This window comes from Nestor notabilis, unplaced genomic scaffold, assembly GCF_000696875.1.
Source record: "Nestor notabilis isolate BGI_N333 unplaced genomic scaffold, ASM69687v1 scaffold153, whole genome shotgun sequence".
In the NCBI taxonomy this organism is placed as follows: domain Eukaryota; kingdom Metazoa; phylum Chordata; class Aves; order Psittaciformes; family Psittacidae; genus Nestor; species Nestor notabilis.
In genome coordinates this window covers 159,482-181,845 of record NW_009921307.1, presented here as the reverse complement: position 1 = coordinate 181,845, position 22,364 = coordinate 159,482, and the positions used below count along the sequence as shown (strand labels likewise).

The following is a 22,364-nucleotide window of genomic DNA, read 5'->3' as shown; positions in this document are numbered from 1 at the left end:
GCCAGTGCCCATTGTGCAGACCCTCCGGTATTGTTCTCCAGTTTGTGTGAATTTCATGGAAAAGCAAAGGAGGTGGCCTTTGTTTGTCAGGGCTCGATGGCGGAGTTCAGTGTTCGGTGGGCTCCTCGGAAAGGAGTGGTGCTGGCAGGCGCGGAGGTTACTTTATACGATTTTCTGGGTGATGGAGAAGCGTTCCTGATCTCATTGGTGTAAACGCTGTGGGTGACAGGTGCAGCTGCTGTCGGTGACTAGTCTGCAGTGAAACGGGGGGATGCGATCGCTTGTGTTTCCATGGGTGAAAATCCCACTGAAGCAAATCACCTCTGCTTTGTGTCTGCTGAGTCCCTCCAGCCTGAAAACCCAGGCTGTCCTTCAGCGCTTGGCCAAGGAGGGTCCCTTCTCTGCAGAACTCCCGAGCCGCCCGGTAGTTTCTGCAGGGACGCAGGAGGCAGCTGCATTGCACTTCACAAGGCACCTCTTTTCTTGAGGTAAACACTTTAAACCCGTGCATTCCATGACCGATATATTTTCTCAGCTGTACTGTGTGAAAGGCATTATATGCCTGTGTGATTACTACTAGTAAGAAGCTTGGTTCTGAAAGAAATGTGTGTTAGGACGTTTACAGTACAGCCCCTAGAGAGGACTCCTCATTTATTCTTGTCAGGCAATAACAGGAGGGAAGATGATGATTACTGCTAATTAGAAATGAAGTAGGCTTGTTGATATTCAACTGTCTCATGTAATTAAAATATAATACATATTCTGTGTTTGGCAATACTGATAATTCTTCAGAGCTTATAAAGGGGGTTTGCGCATGTATAAATTTTGCTCTATGCATGTACATATTTTAATCACTAGGAATCAACGTGGTGTTAAGCAAATCAGATATTTGTTTATACTACATTAAAATAATATATGTTTGTAGGGCAGTAATAGAGTGCAAAGGACATAAATCTAGTCTGTTGACGGAGTAAGTTGGCCAGGTTGGCTTTGTTTTGTCTGCGGTAGGGAGACAGAAAGGATTAGAACCAAAATTTAGCTTACACAGTTGTGGCTTTTTTATTGTTATTTTTTAGACTGGGCTTGTTCCTTCAGGAAACGTAAAGGCCAGTATTGGGAAGGATTGAGTGCTCAGTTGGCAGTCAGTGTGTTACAGGAGGAAGCTGGAAGATGCAATGTCGATCTGTTATTATTGAAGGAAATTGTAGTTTGCTCCCTCGCCCACAAATAAGAATCTGTCTAGAAGAGTGTTATACTGCAAAGCACCATTTTTCTTTAATGCATGGAAAGTTTCCTTTTCAGGGAGCTATCCCCCTCTTTGTGCACTATCTTGTTCACCTGTTTGCTTTGGTACTTTCAGCAAGACCTTTGTCATCTGATTTTTCTGCCTGCAAGAAGGCTTGGGATGCTCTGGCAAAGGGAGAGAGAAGCAGCATCATTGCTGAGAAGGCTGGAAAGTGCCTGACCAAACAGGATAAAACTGCCTGCCTGCTAAGATGTAGTATTGCCAGTCCCAAAGCTGGGATTGCCAGTGTAGTTCTAGGATAAGCTCTGGTTTCACAGTGCTCAATAACTGCCCTGTGGAACTTATCTGTTAGCATGCAGCTTGATATCAAAGGTGCAAGATCTCAGCCATCAGACTTCCCTCTGGGGACAAAATCAAGTTTTGCATGATCTTGTTGCCTTCTGTCAATTGGTATTTATTTTTCAAACTGGTGTTTTATAAAGCGCTAATCCAAAACAAGGAATAATTTAAATCCAGTCTTAATAGAAGAGGTGTGGTAATAAAAATGTGTTTTGAGCTCAAAACTGACTTTATAATAGCGTCTTCTCTAAAAGCAATCTTTGCTTTTATATTTTGAATCTTCATGCATACCACATACTTACATGACGTGCACTTCCATATGCATCAAGCTAGCACTTTGAATATTCAGCTCATGTCTCAAGACAGGTAATAATTAGTGAATACAATTCTTCAGACCTTCAAAGTACATTTCAAATACGAATTGTTGCAGCAACTCTAATAAGGGAGTTTAACACTAGCCACATTATGGCAGGGGAAGTAGCATGAGAAGTTATGATTTACCTAAGGCCAGTGAACTGTTGTGAGAACTGGAATTCATTTTGGGTTTCAGCTCTGTTTGAAACAAGTGTTAGAGGAGCAGCAGCACCATTGGAAACTGGTCCTTGAGGATTTGTGTCTCTAGGGTGATCAATCCTGTGGGTTCTCTGGCATCAAGTAAGAGTTGACCTTTGTCATTAACCATTCTCTTCTTGTTTTACAAATGTCTTTCCTCTACCCAACCATTTTTTAGGTTTTTTTTTTTTGTTTTTGTTTGGTTTTTTTTGTTTGGTTGGTTTTTTGGTTTTTTGTTTTAGATTGTTTGGCGCTTGGGGACTTCTTCCTGCTGTCAAATTTAGTCAAAAGCAGATCAGTGGACTCAAAAGTGATGAGCAGGCAGCTGACAGATGGACATAAGCAAACAGAGAATCCAGTTGTATGGGCATGATGCTACAAGTTCAGCTTCTACCTTACTTGAAAACTTGGTTGCAATCATTTTGGTTTTCATGGTCAGAAATACAAGTATAAAAAAGGCAACTGTATATTTAGTGTATGTATATAAGTAGTATATGCAAGTAGATAGTTAATATATATTTAGTCACTAGAAAAGAAAGATCATATATGGAGTTTTTTGTTGCAAATGTAATTCTGTGGGTATCTTCCACTATTTTCTAGCATAAGCTAATGGATGTCAGATAACATGCATCCAGTCACACAGGAGATCTTATGTAATAGAAAGAAGCAGGCTGACTTCTCCTATAGCACATCTTGCTCCTAAAAGTAAAAAGCAAATGTTTTTGCTAAAAGTAAACAGTAAATGTGACATATTTTGGTGTATATACTCTGGATACAAAGACATTGTATGTAATGAGTTGTTCTTGGATAATCTTTTTTCAGGTGCAAAACCCAAGGAAGTAGGTGCAAAAACCAGGGAAGTATCTGCCTGTCTTACGTAGTTCTGGTTTAAGGACTTCCCAGTATGGACTAAATGAGTTTAGGATGGGATGTGCCTTTTGGTATCTGGGAGTTCCATGACAGAACTGTAGTGCAGTTTCTGAGATACAGGAAATAGACAGCTTCACACCTGGCATTAAGTTGCAGCTTTTTTGGGAACACAGTGATGAAACTGGACCTCCACTGAGGACTCGTCCTGCTTCTTCTGGCTAAAAAATAAGTTTTTCCCAATACTTTAAAAATTAAAAGCCTGCACAGGAGTAGTGGATGTTTCAATATTGTCCTTATCTTTATGCAGAGTTGGAAACTCCCAGTGTGTATGGAGAATGTTAAAATATCTATTTTACTTTTCTGGGAGAAGCTGTCCCAGACAAAAAGTGGGAGTACCTTTACTGTGGCTCTTTTAAAGAAAAGATTGAAAACTCTGTGCTGAACATTACCAACTTGAAGGGAAACGATCCTCTGCAGTTTTCTTAATAGGTCTTTGATCATACTGAAAACAGTTGCTTGTGGAAAAAGCATTCTTTCAAGAGCTGTGATATTTTGCTGCTATTAGGAAAGCAAAGAGTAAGGAAAAGCAGCAGTAATGAAACCATCGTACATTATTGATTACCTGTGAAATGATAGCAGTTCAGCCATCTGGTGATGCTCGGACATATCTTCTTCCTTAATGAAGTTTTGGGAAAAGTCATCTTACCTTCAGAAGCTTGGAATGTGGTTTCACAATTATGCCATGGATGACCTTTTACTATGCCTGCTGTTGACGATGAAAACAGTCTTGCTTCATTAGGGTGTCACCTCCACCTTCTAATTCAGACGCTACTTCCTGGCATTGCTGGAGTGCCTTTAATTTAATGGTAATGATTTAAGTAAGCTGGAGAACTACTCAGCGAAGCAAACGAGTCCTGCTATGCCGCTGCAAAGGGGAAAGAGAGTTGTGGAGTGTCGGCGATTTGCCTGTGGTAATGTAGTTAGTGGCAGAGTCCTGGCTGGTATTAGTTCATCCTTGAGGTTCTCCTCCTGTGATGCAGTCTGCCATAGGCTTTGCTCTGCTGTGTTTGTCCTGTAAATGTCTGTAACTTGCTAATAACCATATTTGTGTTAATTAGCCTCTCATTACAACACATAGTTGCAAATCAAATTCCATTCTTTGAAGATACATACATGCAAATGATTATTGAAAGTTGAAAGTCTAGTTTAAAACTATGCAGTACAAGCTATAACTGAAGGGTTAGGAAGGGTTCAACACTAACTCTCAAGTGCAAAGATACTCAAGAGGTTATAAGCCAAAAATGCTTCTTTTTACTTGTGAGCTCACATTTGTGATAGTAATATATTGCCTCATAGCACATTTCATGCTGAATTTTCTTCATGCAGTCTCATATTGCATGTATGTAATGGGAATAGAGAGAGTATCTTACCCCCATTCTAAAAAGACTATGCTCAGTGCTTATAGTTTCAGGGAGGAAACCATTAAGTGGCAGTGCAAGCTCTGTATGACTTGTGTCCTGTTCAGCTGTGGAAGGAGTGTAATGTTGGAAAACATTAGAACAGAATATTGGCACATATATTGCTTGAGACAGCAGTGCCACTAGCTCACGTGTGTGAGAATCTGCAGTAGTACCACAATGTTTTGCTTGGACAGTAGGTACCTGTTACTGCCTCAGAACTCAAGAAGTCCTGTACTGTGAGCAGAAGCCACAAGGACAGAACCTCATGCACTTCCAAAGCAGGTGACACAAAGCCCTCTGCAGCACAGTGACAAGGGCTGTGTAGTAGCATCTATTTCTCTGATACTGTGTTTTCCCTGTGTGATGGGCTCTATTGCATAGTCGGCTGCTTCCTGTTTTGCAGTTCTTAGGCGAGTTGGCAGGATTTGTTCCAGAGTATTTTACATTTCAAGTGAATTCTTATTATGTTTAATCATAGTATTCTTTCTTCCTTGTGATGTAGGTTTGCCAGATAGTAACTATCTTTGTTATTATGTGCAGATTTTCCTGTTTGACTCTGAGATCCACTTTCATGCATGTTGATTAATTTTATCCCCAGAGCATCCAAGTCGTCACAGTCAGTGAATGTGGCTTTTATTACATGGAGCTAAGAACCTCATAAATATTGAGTGTGTTCTTAAGAATAAGATGATGATCTTACTAGTCCCTTCATCTCTGAAACTCAGTATCAGAAGGTGTGTGGAAAAGCTGCTCTGGAATTCTGTAATCATTCCTTCAGGAGTTTTCAAATATGAATCCAAGCTGTAATAGGGTTAAATGCCATTAGTCAACTTGGTTTTAGTTGTTCCTATTTATTATACATATATTCCTTATCGCTTCCAGTAAACTGTACATCAGAAACAAATAAGCTGCTGATTAGGTAGCATGATGGGCTACTAAGTTCAACAGATGTTGTAAAAGCTGTAAAAGCTGGTGACTTTGTCCCTAATATGAAAGCCCATTGCTTGGGCTTTCAAGTGCTGAGGAACTTGTGATTAGAAGGTGCTAGAATGTGTTGCCTGAATCAAATGCAGTTTGTAAAGGTCTTATGGTTCCTTGTAACTGTTAATAAAGGTTCGTAGTACCTATTGAAGAGATTCAGTGGGAACGTATAGTTTTATTTTACAGATAAAAATTAGGAAATTTGGAATCGGAAGTCTGCTGGGTTTTTTGTTTGCATCAACATCGCTTTATGTATATTAGAGACCAAGATATTATTGTGCAGCTTCTACTGAGTCAGATGGTGCACCCAAGGTAGTTGTAATCCATGTGTATCAAGAGATATTGGAGAGCTGTAGGCCATTGGATAGGAGAGTCTGAAGAAGATGAGACAGTATTGATTAGTGTAAGGGGCCCTAGGAGATTAGCACATATAACTTATTTGGTAGTCACAGTCACCAAAGAATGAGGAGGGATTTGAGGGAAGACAATGGTACCTTTCAGCAAGTATTTGCAGACAGCATCTACCAAACATGATGGGCATCACAGAAGATAGCAGGAAGATGTCTGTTGGAAGTGGGTGATGGAGGATGACACCTTTCTGCTGGTTGAGAGAGCTTTGTGGAAACTGGCACTGTGGATGCAGGGTGATGAGTGTTCTAAGGAAAAATAATGTATATTCAAAATGAGTCCTACAGAGGACCTGTGAAGTGCCTAAGGGGCCATGGAAGTTAATAGGACTTGAGCAAAATGGGCTTGGGCTCAGAGCCCAGACAGGTATGTGAGGTGAACAACTCCTGGTGGTTTCCAGAGAAGTTTGAGCGCAGAACATAGCACAGACCTTTCTTGAAAATTGCATTTTTTGTGAACTGCTCTGAAATGCTTGGTCTGGAAGAAGCAAATCTGAGACAGGTATAGGCAAAATAAAAACCCAAACAACATATGCTCCAAACCACCAAACCCTTAGTTCTGAGCTCTTCAACTACCAGACCCTCGCTTTGGGTTTGGGACTATTATAGTAGTTCACTGTGCTATTTATAACCTGGATGAGCACTTAGAACTGGCACACACAGTAGGTACCCCATGCACATTTGTTTTTCTTTTTTTTTTTTTTTTTTTTTTTTTTTTGACACATCTGTTTTCATTGTTATTTTGTGGGTGTTTCTGTCTTATGTAACTCAGCTATTTCTGTAGGGTTGCAGGGAAAGGAAGTGAAAGGGAGGGAACAGCAATTTCCATGCTTCTGGTTTTACAACAGTATAAATAATCAGGAGAGTGAGAATGTAAGGGATCCTGAAAGGATGTAGAAGCCTTCACTTCTGAGGTAATTCCTTTGGACCTGTTGCCAGTCAGGAGTGGCTGAAGGTTTATTTTGGAAAGCTCTGGAATGAGCTGTTCAGGACTTTCTGGTGGTCTCTTTCCACTCTTCCTGGTGCTGTGTGTTTCCGCCACACCAGATGTGGCTGGGAACCACCATGTCCTCTCTCAACATATAACAAGGCACTGAGTTCTTCTGTCAGGTTGATCCTTCTAGGCATTGATGAAGCATGTTGTGAGAGCAGTGTTGCTGCTCCCACCTATTATGTACTTCTGGTTTTGAGGCAATAAGTCATCTTTCTTCACAAAGATGTTGATCTGCCACAACTGAAATCACAGAGCAGTTCCAGCTGAAGAGAAGGGAGAGAAATACAGAAGAAAAATTCAGTTTTATGCCTTGCCGGACCTAAATTCAGGCTTCAGCAACATGGACATACCAGGGTTATGCTGTTGAACAGTATTACCTCCTATAGGCTTGCTTTTTTTAATACCTTTCCTATGCTTCTGCTAGTGGTCAGCAACTGCAGTGGCTGAGCAGAACAGCAGAGGGAAAAGATCAAGGTTTTTATGGAGAAAAGCTGCAGGAGCAGCTTGGAGCTTGGATAGCAGAATGAGAGAACCACATGCTGGAAGGAAAATCCCTTCATCCTTGGCATGTGATGTGGATTTTTTGTTTTAAGGCTGCATTGAACCAAAACTGCAGTAATCCATTTTACTCCTTGTTCAGGCTTCTGCCAATAATTATGTAAATAACAGAGCACAGTTAATTATTTGTTTCATAGCCTCCCATTTTATTTGTGTTAGAAACATGTCATTATTGTCTTAGACTGTGAGCCCTGTGTTCTTGGCAACATGGAAAACAACAAGAGTGGGTGAACTGACAGACTCAACAGGACTTCTGTCTGTGTGAAGCCATCAGGGCTTGAATTAGAAGTACCCAAAGTGTAACTTCGATTGATATGGCTGTCCTATGATTTGATGATCTGCTCTCTCTGCATATTCTCATTTCAGAGAAGTGATCCTTTGGGAGAGTATGCCAACAAAGCAGTCCAGATCAGAAAGGGGGGGATGTCTTCCCCTGTTGTTGATTTGCAATTTTCACTTCTCTCTGTGTGTCATCTCTGTATTTCATGATTTGTGCCTGTGTGGTACTGATGACCTTGAACATTTTGCATTTATACTGACATATATTTGCTTTAGCACAGTTTTGCTACCAGCTGTGTAGTTTGGGAAGTTTACAAACCACTGTGTGCTTTTGCTCTATACTCGTCAGTGACACTTGCATTTACTTTCATTTCTACATTGCCTTTGCGTTCTAGGGATGGATGCCCCATCCCTGGCAGTGTTCAAGGCCAGGTTGGACGGGGCTTGGAGCAACCTGGTCTAGTGGAAGGTGTCCCTGCCTGTGGCAGGGGGTTGGAATGGGGTGAGCTTTAAGGTCCCTTCCAACCCGAACCATTCAATGATTTAGTGTTGGGTGATTTCCTCCAACAGGCTTGTGCTTGTGAGCTTTATCCCAGCTAGACCCACTGCAGCTTGGCTGTGCCAAGCAGCATGAGTTCAATAATTTGATGTGACATTAGCTGACTAAGTTACACTACTATTCAAGCTGTAGCAATCGAGCAGGTTGGTGTATGAAATGTCGGTTATGGGACACTGAATAAGAGCAGCTTAAGCATTTTGGGGCAGGGACTAATTTTGTGCAGTTTCAAGCATGCTGTCACTGCTAAATAATAATTAATTGCAACACTGTTAATAAATACTGTTTAAGTGAAGAAACAAACTGTGCAATAAGGAAAAATTATTTCTAATGCACCAGTGTGACTCATGAAGAGTGGTTGCGTGTGTTTGTGTGTTAGGCTGTTAGGACTCAAATACTGCTGCAGCTATGCTAATATTAAAACATCTGTAATAATGTTGTTATTTCCGTCTAGCAGCCAGAAATGCTCCCTGATTTCAGGTTAACAATATATTCAGGAAGCAAAATGCCCAAGGGCCTCTGGTAACTGACAGCTAAAGTGCTCTGATTAAAACTGACAGTTCCTGAGCAGGTCTGTCTTGGATGTGTTGGGTCTTTCCTTGATGGGGAAGAGAAGGGGGAAAGGATCAAAAGCAATGTGATATGATAGTATTAGGAGATGAGACTCTTTTTCTTCGCATTTTTTGAGGAGTTTGTAACTCAGCAGAACCAAACAAGGTACTTGTTTACTTGAGTTACTTGAATAAGAGTGCTTGAAGGGGCAAACATTGATCTCTCCATTATGACTCTCTTATAACAAGACATGGAAATTACTAAGGTGCTGGTTTCTAGTCATTGATTTTTGACTTAGAACAGTGTGCTAAGATTCCTGGGCTTTGGATGATCAATTAAGCTACAGTAAAAAGTGTGTGTGTTTTATTCCCAACTGGTATTAAAGCAAGGGAGATAAGTTTTTTCTCTCCATGAGAGGAATCCCGGCGTTTTTGTTCATCTGTGCTTGCACACAGACTGCAAAGGCAATTAAACAATCCTAACAAAACCCCTTGAGTCACTGATCGGAATATGGGCTTGTTGGGTGCTAATTCTGGCCAAAGGTTGGGCACTTTCCCACTTGTACTCCACACAGTGAGGGTATCTTCTGCCCTTTCCTCCCTGCTTTCTCCCCAGCAGCATTTCCTAGCTGTCAAGGTAATAACTACCTTTATTATATTTCTCTCTGTGTTCATTTAATCTACTTTTTATATGTATGCAGGTGCTGGATGCTCATGACCTGTTCACAACGCTTCCCTAGCCCGCACTGCTGTGTGCTTGCTGGCTCCGCGGTGTACTTTCATCTGCATAGAAGTGCCAGAAAAGCAGTAAAATTAATGAGGTTTCTTCTCTTGCCTATTTCATTATAGCAGGGTCTTGGTAGAACTGCTAAAACTTAGAGCAGTGTGGTATTTCCTTCAGGAAACATGTATTTCTATGTATTCATAATTTGCACCTCTTAAACGTTGACAAATTCCAGCTTGGCATAAATGGATACTGCAGCTATTTTGTACACTTAGACCAGTTTGGAAGCTAGTGCACTGTTTTGTATGTGCTTTAACATCCATGAAATTGGGTTTTTTACTAAGTTTTGGGTTATATTTAAGTTGCTGGTGTTGGGGGTGCTGGAGAAGTGGGCTTTCTGAACTTGTCCATCTCAGAACTTACAGATGCTGTGCAGGGAAAACAACTGTGCTTCGTGGAGCATATTTCTAGTGAAAAAACATATGTTGAGTCACTGCTAGTGAGTGCCCTTCCAGAGGTTCTTTGTCTCTTGTGTCATGCTTCAGTAAAGCTCCTGGAAGCTAAAATGCTTTTCCAAGTAGGGTTAAAATTAGGTTTGTCCTTAAAGGTGTGCAAAGATGTATCTGCTATTAAAGTACATTTTTGCTAGCTATTCAAGGCACAGTGGGTGTACTTTAAGTTATTATAAAGCTACCAAAATTATAATGTTTTTGGACTGTGGAGCAAGACAGATTGCAACAATAGCTGAAGAAGAGAGAAGTAAACCACTTTTTCTCTGTATTCTCATTTGGAAGTGACTTAAAATTAGTAATGCTTCTGTAGTCAGACTATGCTCAAAAATATGTAACAGTCTGAAAGTCAAATTTCATATATCATTGCAAGCTTACGTTTGCCTCAGAAGTGTACATTTAAATCGCTTGCATTGCTAAAAGCCACTTAACAAGAATAAATTATCAGTAGAGCTGATGTTCGAATAAAAGCACAAGTTCTGTGAGTGGCTGGATAGAAGTTTTTCTCTGTAAGCGCATGCAATACAGACTGAATCAGGATTTAACCTTGACTGAAATACTTAGTTAAGCTCTATTATACCATCCCTCCGCATTTCTGATGTGAATAGAAAATATGTTCATCACCAATTAGGAATTACTGGACTTTGTAATCTGATGATATTTGGGTTTATTCACTCAAAGGCTTTATGCCGCTGAAGGATCTACTGCTTCGGTGCTGAATGGGAGAGATTTCCTATGCAGTTGCTCTCTGTAGCCAGAGGTAGAAACCTCTTATACAGAACAAGCCCAGCAGTGGGATAGTTTGGTTTGTCTCCATAGTCGTGAACATTCAGCCTCAGGTGTCTGCAGAGACTGTCAGAGAGCAACAATTGGGGTCAGTCATGCTGTGGACATCACTTGTTAGTAGATTTAAATCACTGATCAGATAATGAAGCTGTTTTTAAATGGCATTAATCACACATCTGCCTGGCAAACCCAGTATTTTTCAGTGCTTCAGTTTTCTTGGTAGATTAAAACACGCAAAACTTTTTGCTTGCATGAGTTTGGATGCAGTGAAGGAAGCTGATAAGAAGAACACTTATTAGCAGCACAGTTTTTCTACTATTTTGCTGTTTTCAGGGGTTTCTTCTGTTCTGCAGGAGTAAGGTTTGAGTTTTCTTTATGTTTTACAATGCCATTGACATGATATAGAAGATCCCTGTCTGCAGCTTCTATTCAAACATGTGGACTCCAGTTGCCTCTGCTAGTATTGAGGAATAAAGACAGGAGACCTAAAATACAGATCTTAGTCATGCAGAAAGTTTCTATTTTTAAAGAAATAGGTTTATAAGTATGGTGTTTCTAAACTGTATCCTCTCCTTTCTAATTACACACTTGAAATATTAGTATATAGAATTTTGCAAGTATAATTTAGACTCCGGTAGGTAGTGCCATGGAAATTTTAAGGTAGGCTTAAAAAAAATTGTACCTAAATATCTCAACAAGAGCACTTTTATGCCTTAGTGATGTTGTTGAGCTTAGTCTGGAGGACCTAATCCTAAACTCTGGTGTTGGTTTTGTGTTTCTATTTTGCCCTTTCAACCCAGAATGCAATAGAGACTGGGTTATTCTGTCTTTTAAAGGTATAATCTCTTTCTAAGATTTCAGGGCTGAAGGGAAGCAAGAGCATACTTTGGGTACTTTTAGGTTACATGTTCTGGTTAGAAAAGAGTCTCTCAGCAGCTCTTAAAAAGCCAGGTGGTGAAAGACTTGGTAACTGCAAGAGTTACGGATGGAACATCAGTCTGTGCGTGTGGTGCTGTGTTTACACAGAGTCCAGGCCCTCCTGCTCTGTGATGGATTTCTTTTAATGGATTAGTTTCCCTTTAAATCTGGGATAGCATCTTTCCAGTCAAAATTGCTATGTGGCATGTGGTTTGCTGAGGGAAAAGCAAGTAATTTCTTGTCTACCGAAGGATCATGCCATGTCAGCTGTCTGATCCCCCTGTAATTTTGCTGTGGACCACTGCTCAGTACCCCTGCTGCTGAGACTGCAGCTGCATGTGCCCTGTAAGTTCAGCATGGATGCTTAGATTGTCATCACTCTTTTCCTTTCCTTCTGTCCCTCCCCCAGGCTCTCATTGTGTGTAATCAAATTAAAGAGTGGCACCAGCCCCAGTGGAGAAGAGCTGCTCTGTTAGAAAGCTGTCCCTCTGGAATCTGCACACAGACTTCTTCATGCGCACCTGCCATTGCTGGCTGCTGCTGTGACCTTGTGTGCCAGCAGCCTGCACTGAGAAGTGTTCCCTGTTCCTCCTATCTCAATTAATAGTTTTAAGGACACTTAATTCTTTGCCAGTCTCCTGAAGTTTGGCTTTGTCCATAAATACTCTGCATTATATTTTTACAGGGTCCAATTGAAGAGTGCTTTGTAATGAAAGCTAGAACAGGCAGTGTTATGAGGTTTCTGTTAAATCCATAAAGACAGGCAGCAACACAGCTCACCAGTGATTGGTGCCAACTGATAACTGGGAGGATGCTGGCTCTTTTGAGACAGTAAGCAGTCCCTTGTGGAACACTGCAGACTTCTATTTGAAACCCACTGTAGGTTGGTAAAGCCTCTTTTGCTGTTTCTGTTCAGATCTTCTGGGCCTTGTGCCTTCTCTGGGGTACAGGGCTGCTGCCCTTTCCCCAGGCAGGGTGCTGTGTGCCAGGCACACCTGCCCCAGCAGCTGCACGTTCAGTAGGATCAAGAAGCAGCAGCACACAAGTGTGAAATGGCCATTGGGCTCTGAGGCTTGCCAGGTCTGCCTACTCTGCACATGCCCTTCCACCATGCTTTTCACTGTCTGATGAGCCCCTTGGAGTCAAACCAACCCTTTTCCAATGTGAAAATTTGAAACCAGGACATTTTCTTATGTCATGGAGCCATCTCATTTGAATATTTTACCCTTCAAAGTATTCACTTGTTTCAATCCAGAATTCTTTGGTTCCATACTGGCTTCTTATTGACTCTCTTTCTATCATTGAAAATCATTCAAACAGCACTGTGCAGTGGAGCTTCCTGAGAGCCCTGCTTGGACTAAGCAGCAAACTGGGGCACTTCATTCCCTTTGGGGTTCGTTGCTGCTGCTCCCTCATTGTGGATGGCTTTCATGTGATGTTTTTGTTTGGGCAGTAGATGTTGCACATCTCGTTGGTGGGTGTTAGAGATAACTGTGCCCATGGAAGGGTGGATCTCTGTGCCAGAAGTGAAGAACGTTGGTGGAACTGAACAGGGTGCAGCCTCCATTGTTGCTTCTGCTATTGCATTGTTAGAAACATTAATCTTTTAGCTACTAAATGCCCCTCATTGGTGTTTGCTAAATGTAGTTACTAATGTATGAGCAAGCTCAAACAATGGAAAATATATGAAATATGAACCCATTCTTTGTGCTCGGGTGGGAACATTCATCTTGCTGTGGTGAGGAATGTTCACCTCACATTTCCGAACATTGTATTCAGCAGATGAGCTGTTTCCTCCTTCTCCTTTAGGTTTTGGTTTCTCCTTTGGAGACAGGGGCTGAGAGGCCATGCTTAGGTGGACTGTTAGAGTAATTATCAAATAGAACAGGCATGACTGTAAAGATGCTGTTGTGTGATTGATTGGAGGGAGGCGGGAATTAGCTTGATTCTTGTTTTGTGTTTCCATAGTTCAGCCTATTGACATGTAGATGAGCAGGAGTCACAGTGGGAGAGAGCGCTGTCTATTCACTCTAGCAATCTCCCCAGCTGGAGAGAAGACTGAAGAATGCAAAGGGACCTCAAAAAAACCCAAAGCCTACAGTAGACAGCCTCCAATCAAAGGGCCTATTTGCAAAGAGTATGGGTATTCTCATTTTGCTACTGAGTTTTGTCTTTGCTGGGTGAGTGTCACTGTTCAACAGCTGAGAGAAACCTCCTCATACAGACATGGGCCTCTTCACACATCCTAGGGTAATGAGAGTAAATTATGGGGAAACTTCATTCCTACACAGTTGCTCTTGGCCTAATTTCATGGAAACTTTAACAACAAAACAAATACAAAAATTTTTATTTTTCTTTTTTTTGCAAAAAAAAAAAAAAGCCCTTAAAAATAGAGCTGAGGTTAAAAGGAGACTGTGTCTAATTCTGTTAGCATTGTGGTCCTCATTTGTCGCTTCTGGTGATTTGAATTCCTCACAGATTGCTGGTTTATCTGCAGATCTGTAATTCCCACATGCTGTAATTTTGCCGTTAGAAATGTTGGCCACTGGCAGCTCTCTCTTTCTGGGCTGGAATTGTGAATGTTTTAAACTCCTCAGCATGGCCTTTTTCTGTTGAGCCTCGGTGGAGGCGCTTGCCCCTTAGGGAGGATGGAGCAGAAGTTTGCTGTGCTATGACAGAGAGCATTGATGAGGCAGAGGTTGTGAGCATGGTGCTGGGGTGCAGAGCTGCCTCCTGGATATGTGAAGAAGATGCCTGGGTTGTGTGTTGGCTGTACAGAGAAGTTCGTGTTCAGCGGCAGTGTAACCATTCAGAGAACAGAAACTCTTCTAGGACACCTCAAAATGTGAGATCAAGAGCTGCTGCAGGAAAAATTCTGTTTGCCATGCGAAGTCCAAGAATCTCCCAAATAATATGCTCTGTTCTTTAAGTCCTGTCTGTTGGTGGAAGGGTCAGATATTGCTGTGAGCCTTTGGCTGGTTTGAAATCAAAGCTACATGCTCAGAGTTTCAGCTAGCACCCTGTCTCTCATTTTAGGCCATGTGTTTAATTATATCATGTCATAAACTGAAAGAACATATCATTTATTATAAAATCTAAAAATTTGAAATGCTGAGATGAAAGGAGAGATGGATCTGAGTTGCACTTTCATCTGGTTTTCATCGTGGTGCTGTTTTGTTGAGCTTGTTTTGTTTTTTTTTGCTTTAGGACCCCTGAGAAATTAAACCTTATTCTTTGTTGTTTGCTTTTTACATCAGTTTTATTCTCTGGGTATCCCCTGTTGTTGTTATAACTGTTACTATGCTCACAGCCTTAGATGGATTTCTCAAGTAAGAGGACATGACAAGTAAATGCAATTAACTGAACTGTTCAGATCTTCAAGGGCTTATGATGTAACTGGTGGATGGAGGTTGGTCTTGAAGTACAAAGATACTTAAAGCTCCAGATCTTTTTACTTTTCTGTTAAGCTCTAAAACATAGTGGAGTTTTGCTGTTTACTAGTAGTCATGGGTGCTTCTTAAACAAGTCTTAAGTGCCTGGAGAAGAGTTTTTGGTTATATACTAATCATGGAACGGTTTAGGTTGGAAGGGACCCTAAAGCTCATCCATTTCCAACCCCTGCCACAGGCAGGGACACCTTCCACTAGACCAGTTTGCACCAAGCCCTGTCCAACCTGGCCTTGAATGATGCCAGGGATGGGGCATTTACCACTTCTTTGGGCAACCTGTGCCAGGGCCTCGCTACCCTCACAGGGAAGAGCTTCTGCCTTGTATCTAACCTGACTAATGATGTATTGTTTCCATTTACACTTAGGAATTGCAATTAAGGACACTTGTGCTGTGTTCTGTGCAGACAAGTAGCAACACTGACTGTTGGGGGACTGGAGCTCTCTGCTTATGGATCACCTTTGCCATACCTATGTGCACCTATTCCTTCACTGGCTTTTTCCTGCGTATGATAGGATATCCCTTCCACTGGCAGCCCTCAACCAGTAACACTGACCCAATATTGTTATCTCTGCTTCTGATCAAATTAATGGGGTTCTGTGTCGTTTAATATGAAGCAGAAGACTGGGCCTAAGCAGTTTGCAGGCTGCAGACATGGTGCAGCAGCACTGCAGTGCACTTCTGTGCAATCCCTGCTACAGCAAGAAGGCAAAACCACATTCTGTAATTTTATGAAAGAAGAGTGTGTAATTTAAGCAAAAAGCTTTACTTGATAGGCTGCAAGCATTTATTTTTCAAATGTGCTGTGAAATGTTAGTAGTGGCTTTGTACAAAAATGTTGGATAGTGAAGGAGGAATGTTTATTTTGGGTTGAAAAGTTTCAGAAAGGATATCATATTCATATCTTGATCAAAGTTGAATAATATGAAGCTTATACAGAAAATAGCAGGGCTGAAGTCTCTTCATGTTAGTGTGAATACAGGGCAGTTGCAGTGTGTTTATGCTGTACAACTGAGATAAAGATTTTACTACTTTATTTTCCTGTGTTAGGAAGGATAAATGGAAGGAGGACCAGAGAGCTCGAGCCAGATTTTGGACAGTGCCCTGAAGTATTGCTGTTCCTGTTACTGCAGAGTCCTAAGGTCCACAAGAGTAGATCCTACTGCAGGAGTCCCTGTACTCTTTAACCGTGCTGCATCCCTGTAAGTGGTGCTGAAAGCAGGATCAGAGTCCTAAGGTCCACAAGAGTAGATCCTATTGCAGGAGTCCCTGTGCTCTTTAACCATGCTACATCCCTGTAAGTGGTGCTGAACAGAGAGAAAGCAGACAGGGAGGAGGCTCCATCGTGTAAGGGTTTTAAGATCTGAGAAACACTGAGAGCCGATGTTCCACCCTGTGACCACCCTGCAGACCTGCTTCATGCTCCTCTCTCGCTTTGCTTTCCCATCTTGCATAGCAGGACTGCCCAGCATGCAAGAACTCCTCACAAATCATCAGTACTCCCAGTGGTCCTGTAAATTTAGTTGTTCATTGTTAATATCATAATGTTGGGGATGATGCTGATGTCTGCCTTTAGTTTGGAAACATAACAGCAGCTAGAAGAGGTCAATCCTGAAATGGCTTCTCATAGAATCATAGAGTGGTTTGGCTTGGAAGGGACCTTAAAGCTCACCCAGTTCCAACACCTTCCACTAGACCAGGTTGCTCCAAGCCCCATCCAACCTAGAAACAAAAATATATTTTCATTTACCCACTCCAGTTGTTTTCAAGCTGCTGGAACAACAGTGATGCTCCCCTCACTGCCTCCTGTTTGGCAAGTGCTTTCCAGCGTGGCAAAGCAACATGCTCCTGCAAATGAAGAGGCAGTTCATTTGTGAATGAGTTCACTTGCATACCTAATTCCCTTTCACACCTCTTGTTTGCAGCTGATGTTAATGTGTGTTAAAACATGAAGCTTTCCCTCTGTTACGCTGAGAGTGAACTGTGTGAAAGGGATAAAGAGGGAAAGGGCTTTTAAGTAAAACTGTGATGATGGATGGCATTTAAATACCTGTACTTTGTAGAAATTGATGATGTAATTTGGTGTATCAATTAGAATGAAGGACTCGAAGTGGAAATAGATGCAACTCAAAGCACTTTAGGAGGCTCTAGAGCTAGTCAGTATCTAGCTGGAGCAGTCGAGGTGAGGATTAGGACATGCTGCTGCTGAAATAACATCTGTTCATTTTTGAAGGTTTAGTTGACTGTTTGCAGGCATTAGCATTGTTAATTTTGTCTTATAAGGCAAATTAGGCATTGTTTTCTGCAGGGAGGAGAAAGCGAAGGAAAATCCCATTTTCTTTTCCCTCCTCTTTCCTTTGCGGGTGCTTTTGCTCCGCTCTAACTGTGGCCGTGGCCACACAAGTGGTTGCTTTGGCAGGTGACTTGGGGAGCAGCAGTAAGTGGGGCAGGGCAGGGAGGTGGGAATCAGCAGCTGATAAGCAAATAACTGGGACACTGCTGATCAGATAAGAAAGGTACAGCAATTAAATTCTTGTGGGGGTAGAACCACAGCCATATAATTTGTCCTTTACCAGGCCAGGTGGCCATTGTAGTATTTTGGTAACAGAGCAACAGGCAGACGATTTTAGTTACTTCTAGCTTTATAGGTGCAGGGTTTGTTTCACAGCAGCTACATGAAAAAGAGGGTGTTGAGTTGGTCAGGATAGAATCGTCACATTGTTTAGGTTGGAAAAGACCATTAAGATCATAGAGTTCAACCGTTACCCTGGCGCTGCCAAGGCTACCACTAAACCATGTCCCTCAGCACCACATCTACACAACTGTTAAATCCCTCCAGAGATGGTGACTCCACCACTGCCCTGGGCAGCCTGTTCCAATGCTTTACAACCCTTTTGTGAAGACATTTTTCCTAATATACAATCTAAACCTCCCCTGGTATGACCTGAGGCCATTCCATTTTGTCCTATGAGGATACCTGTCAGAGGGATTTGTTGTTTTCTTGCATTGTCCATATGTGTCCTTGTTATCTTTTGTCTGAGCAAGCTTTTTATATGAGGAATCATCATTGTTCTGTTTGCAAAAACTAAGTAAAAGGGTGCTGGTGGTGTGTGATGGAAACTTTCACCCTACAGTGAATAATTGCCACCATAACAAGCAGGGCTTTTCACATTTGCCATGAAACTTAGAAATAGAGTCCTTTTTGGATGTGATTTACTTGTATTCTGGGTTTGGAGCCTGGATTTTTGTGTGTTTTGGGAATTTTCTGCACAACCATAAGGTTAGAGGATTCAGTAACTGCATGAACAGCTATTTTAAGGAGAGTGCCAAATATCACAAGGATAAACAACCAGGAGATGGCAGTTCTTAAATCCTACTTGTTCAAAAGTTAGCACTGATTCTGGAAGTGTTTCTTCAAAAAGCATGAGGCCGTGTGTGTGCTGTTGTCAGGTGGCAACCTAAAACATGACAAATGTCTGCTGGTGGCTCCAAGCTTTGCCTTCTGTGGAGCTTCTGCTTCCGTTGCTGAAGTGGGGAGGCTTCTTGTGACTCCATCTACCTTTGTTAACATCCTTCCTTCAGTTCTACTTTCAAGTTCAAAATCTTTACCCTGAATTAGTCCATTTTCCTCAAACTTGCTGTAAAAAGAATGTCAAAATTCTGCGGTTCATGTAGCAGGGAATCAAGAATTATTTTGCATATATGTTTAAGTAGTTCTTGCCATTAGGTTTAAACTATTTTGTTGATGCTGTTGCTCCACCACAGCAGAAATCTCACTCCAGCTGCGTATGTGAAGGGTGTAAGTAGCAGAACTAGCAATTTTCTTCAAGAATTTCTTTGCATCTGAATGGAGCACGCACAAAACAAGGCAGCTGATCTGACAAGCAGACCTGCTGATGGCTCCAGGAAAATGGATTTGTTTTTGTTTTCAAAGCAGTTTCTGCAGTTTTTCTCCACTTTTCTATTGCACAATTTAGCTGAATGGAGATGTATTATGCCTCTAGCACACAGCAGGATCCTTATGTCTATAGATGTTTTATGCAGTCTTTTCTTTTTGCAGTATCCTATGGTGGTTTGCCTGAGGTGAATTTTCTCCTCAGCCCCAAAAAGTGGCATTAATGCAGTATAAAACACAGGAAATCACACTAAAAAGAAGGTAGGAGTAGGACAGAGTATGTTTGCATTTGACAAAAGTCTTTGCCATTCCTAACACTTATATCTTCTAACATCTAAGTATCTGCAGTCCCCCTCTGGGCCCTTAGAGCATCAGAAGATGGGGAACAGCAGTTTATGACCCCACATACAAAGAGATGCATCATTGGTGTTCCTGAAATTACAGGTCATTTAAAAATGACTGCAAGAGACTTCTCTTAGTCTGTGCTATTTCAGATATCGAGTTGTATTTTCTTACCTGTAGCATACACTTGGTAGGAATGCAGCCAAGTAAAGAAAGAGGTTTGAAGTCAGTTCAAGATTGGGTAGGGTTATGTGTGCCTTTTTAAATAATGGTCACGTGAAAGTCAAACTACTAGTAGTGTTTCTGAGCACAGGAGGAAAACCTGCTGTATTTGGGTTCATTTTTAGTGTGCATGGAGCAGTTCTGATTCTTCAATGTCTGTTCCAAATGGGAGCAAAATGACCAGGAGATGAAACTAAAATCATCTCATGATGATGATGATGAGGATTTGAGTTGGCATGAAAGGCAAGTTTCTTAACTGAGGGAGGTGCAGTCCAGATATTCTACCAGCAGAAAAAGAAAGAGTTAAACTGATTTAGGGAACATTTTGTTCTGAATATATATTTATATTTATATCTTACAGTTATAATAAATACAGTACTTCAGGATCCATGTAGAGATCTCTCTTGGTTAAAACAGTGTCTCGAGAAAAGGACAGATGGTAACTCTTGCCCAACTCAATCTCTGTTGTGAATAAATGGGTGACTGTGACCCTTGTGGCCATTAGCAGGGATATATATTAGGAGGCTGCTCATTTTCCATGTGTTTGCTCCACGACTGGGATTTCATGCAATGCTGCAGCACTGCGATAGCTAGTAAAAAGCAGTAGATACGTGATAGGCACTTCTCAGCAGTTTTGTTCTCTGACTGTTGAAGAACAACCAGCATTGTGACAGTTCCTCCCCATTGCATCCATTTCCTTGAGGATCAGCAGGTCCTTCCAAGCATGCCCAACGGATTTCAAGTGAGGTGTTGGTAAGCCTCATTCCCTGGGCAGATTGGAGTTCCAAACTTACACGTGCATTAGCACAGGCGCTTTTTTCTCCTCAGTAACTCCTGGTTTTCTACACGTTTTTGTTCATTATGAAATTTAAGGTTGTGGCTGTGGCCTGTAGGAGCCTGATGGAGTATGAACAAGACTTGCAAGGTGATCTACTTCTGATCTTTTGTTCCTTGTTAATTATTGTAATGTAATGAGCAGGTGGGTAGTACAGTGAGCAGGAGCACCAAAAGCAGTTTTTCATATTCCTCAGAAATGCATGGCAGGTAAAGAAAGCCTACTGGTTTATTTTCTTTCCCAATCTACTTGCATTTGGTCCTTCCTCACTTCCACTTCCTATTCAGTGCCAAGCCAGCAGAGCACAGCAAGTGTACCTCTTTGCAGGGGTATGTGAATCTCTGTCAACTTGCTACATAGAGAGGAAGAAATTGGACGGCATAGATGGAATTCTCTTTTGTTTGATTTCCTTCCTCTCATTGCTGCTGTCATGAACACAGGAAAATTACCTCTAGCAAAACACTTAAGATGAGATATAATCTGCCAAGGGAATTTGGGCATACAGTACCTGCTTAAAATAACAATAAATTAGACAGTTGGATGCCATATTCTCAGTGCAGCTTTGAAAGTCTCTGGCTTGAAGTATAATTACAAGTAAGATTTAAACTATGCCATTTATTTATACAAGCTGCTGTGAGTCATGAATTGCATCTTTCTGAATTAATGAAAAGATTCATTTTCTCTTGTACTCATTTCCATCACCCCCAATATGTTGTGGGGGAGATGTCTTACAAAGTAAATGACTTCTGGAACTCCATCTCAAAACCATTTTGTGACAGAGGTCAGCGAAGAATGCTGCAGCTCCCTTGGTAAAGCGCGTACCTCCTGGGAACACCTGGTGTGCTTGTTCAGACCTGCATGGAGCTATCTCCTGGAGTTTGGGTGGCATTCGTATCTGGCTGTTGGACTGACTTGAAAGCACCTTCACTAGCTTGGTGCTTGCTTTTCTTTGTGCTATGGTGTAGCTCACATATCTACTTTGTCAGGTCCTTGTGGATTTACCTACCATCTATATATGCTAAAACATGTTCAGTGGTAAGCTATAGCCATACTATGGTGTGTTCTGCACTAACATCCAGAGCAAACTTCTCTTGGCTCAGCACTGAGGGGCTAATGGAAGCAGAGGGCAGCAGGTGCTCTACAGCCCAGCTTCCCAGGAAATACCTTGCACTCCATGTGGGTACTTGGAATCAAGTGTGATTTGAGCCAATGTCATGAGCAGGTGGTATAAAGGCTTTGGGGCATGACATGCTTATACAAGAGCTCAAGTCTGCTCTCCACCTGCAATATGTATACCCCACAGCAGAATGCTTAACAAGGAGTTTCTTTTATCTGACAATCACTTTAGCTGATAGCACTGATTTTGGTGTCTGAGTTTACAGTACTTCCTGAAGCTGCATTTACTTTCAATTTACTGACCACACAGGCCCTTCACAATACTCTTGTGAGTTACTTTCAATAATCAGACAACATTGAGGGTATTTTTTTTTTCCTGTTTGCCTCAGACTGGATGTTTTTTTAATTTCATCCCCTCTATATTATGCAGCATTCTAATGGGCATACAACTGAGGTGCTTTATTTTCTGCTCAACATCAAAATCATGAATACATGATCAAAAGGATCGACATGTGTCCTAAAAGAAGTGCCTTTAATACCAGTGACTGAAGTGCAGGACCAAAGAACATGTATTACAGTCCATATTGAGGACTGGGTTGCCTTTTAATTTCAAAATGGATCTTCCCTTTTTCTTCTCTGTGAGAAAGCATGTTCACAGGACCCCAACAGGCTGTTTCTTCAAAGGAAGCTCTGCCTTTTATGTTCTCTGTGACTCCAATGGCTCAGCATTTTCTTCATGACCCCATCTCTTCAGCTGTTTAGATATTTCTCTGCAAA

At 41.5% G+C, this 22,364-nt stretch overlaps 1 protein-coding gene across 1 annotated transcript in view; it reads left to right on the top strand.

Moving 5' to 3' along the window:
* Nucleotides 1-96: 96 nt before the first annotated feature.
* The window catches only part of SPNS2 (spinster homolog 2 (Drosophila)), a 113,934-nt gene continuing 91,666 nt past the window's right edge, over nucleotides 97-22,364 (top strand). The window contains exon 1 of the mRNA XM_010011082.1: nucleotides 97-178. Coding sequence (XP_010009384.1) covers nucleotides 97-178 — 82 coding nt within the window. The remainder of the gene's footprint in view (nucleotides 179-22,364) is intronic.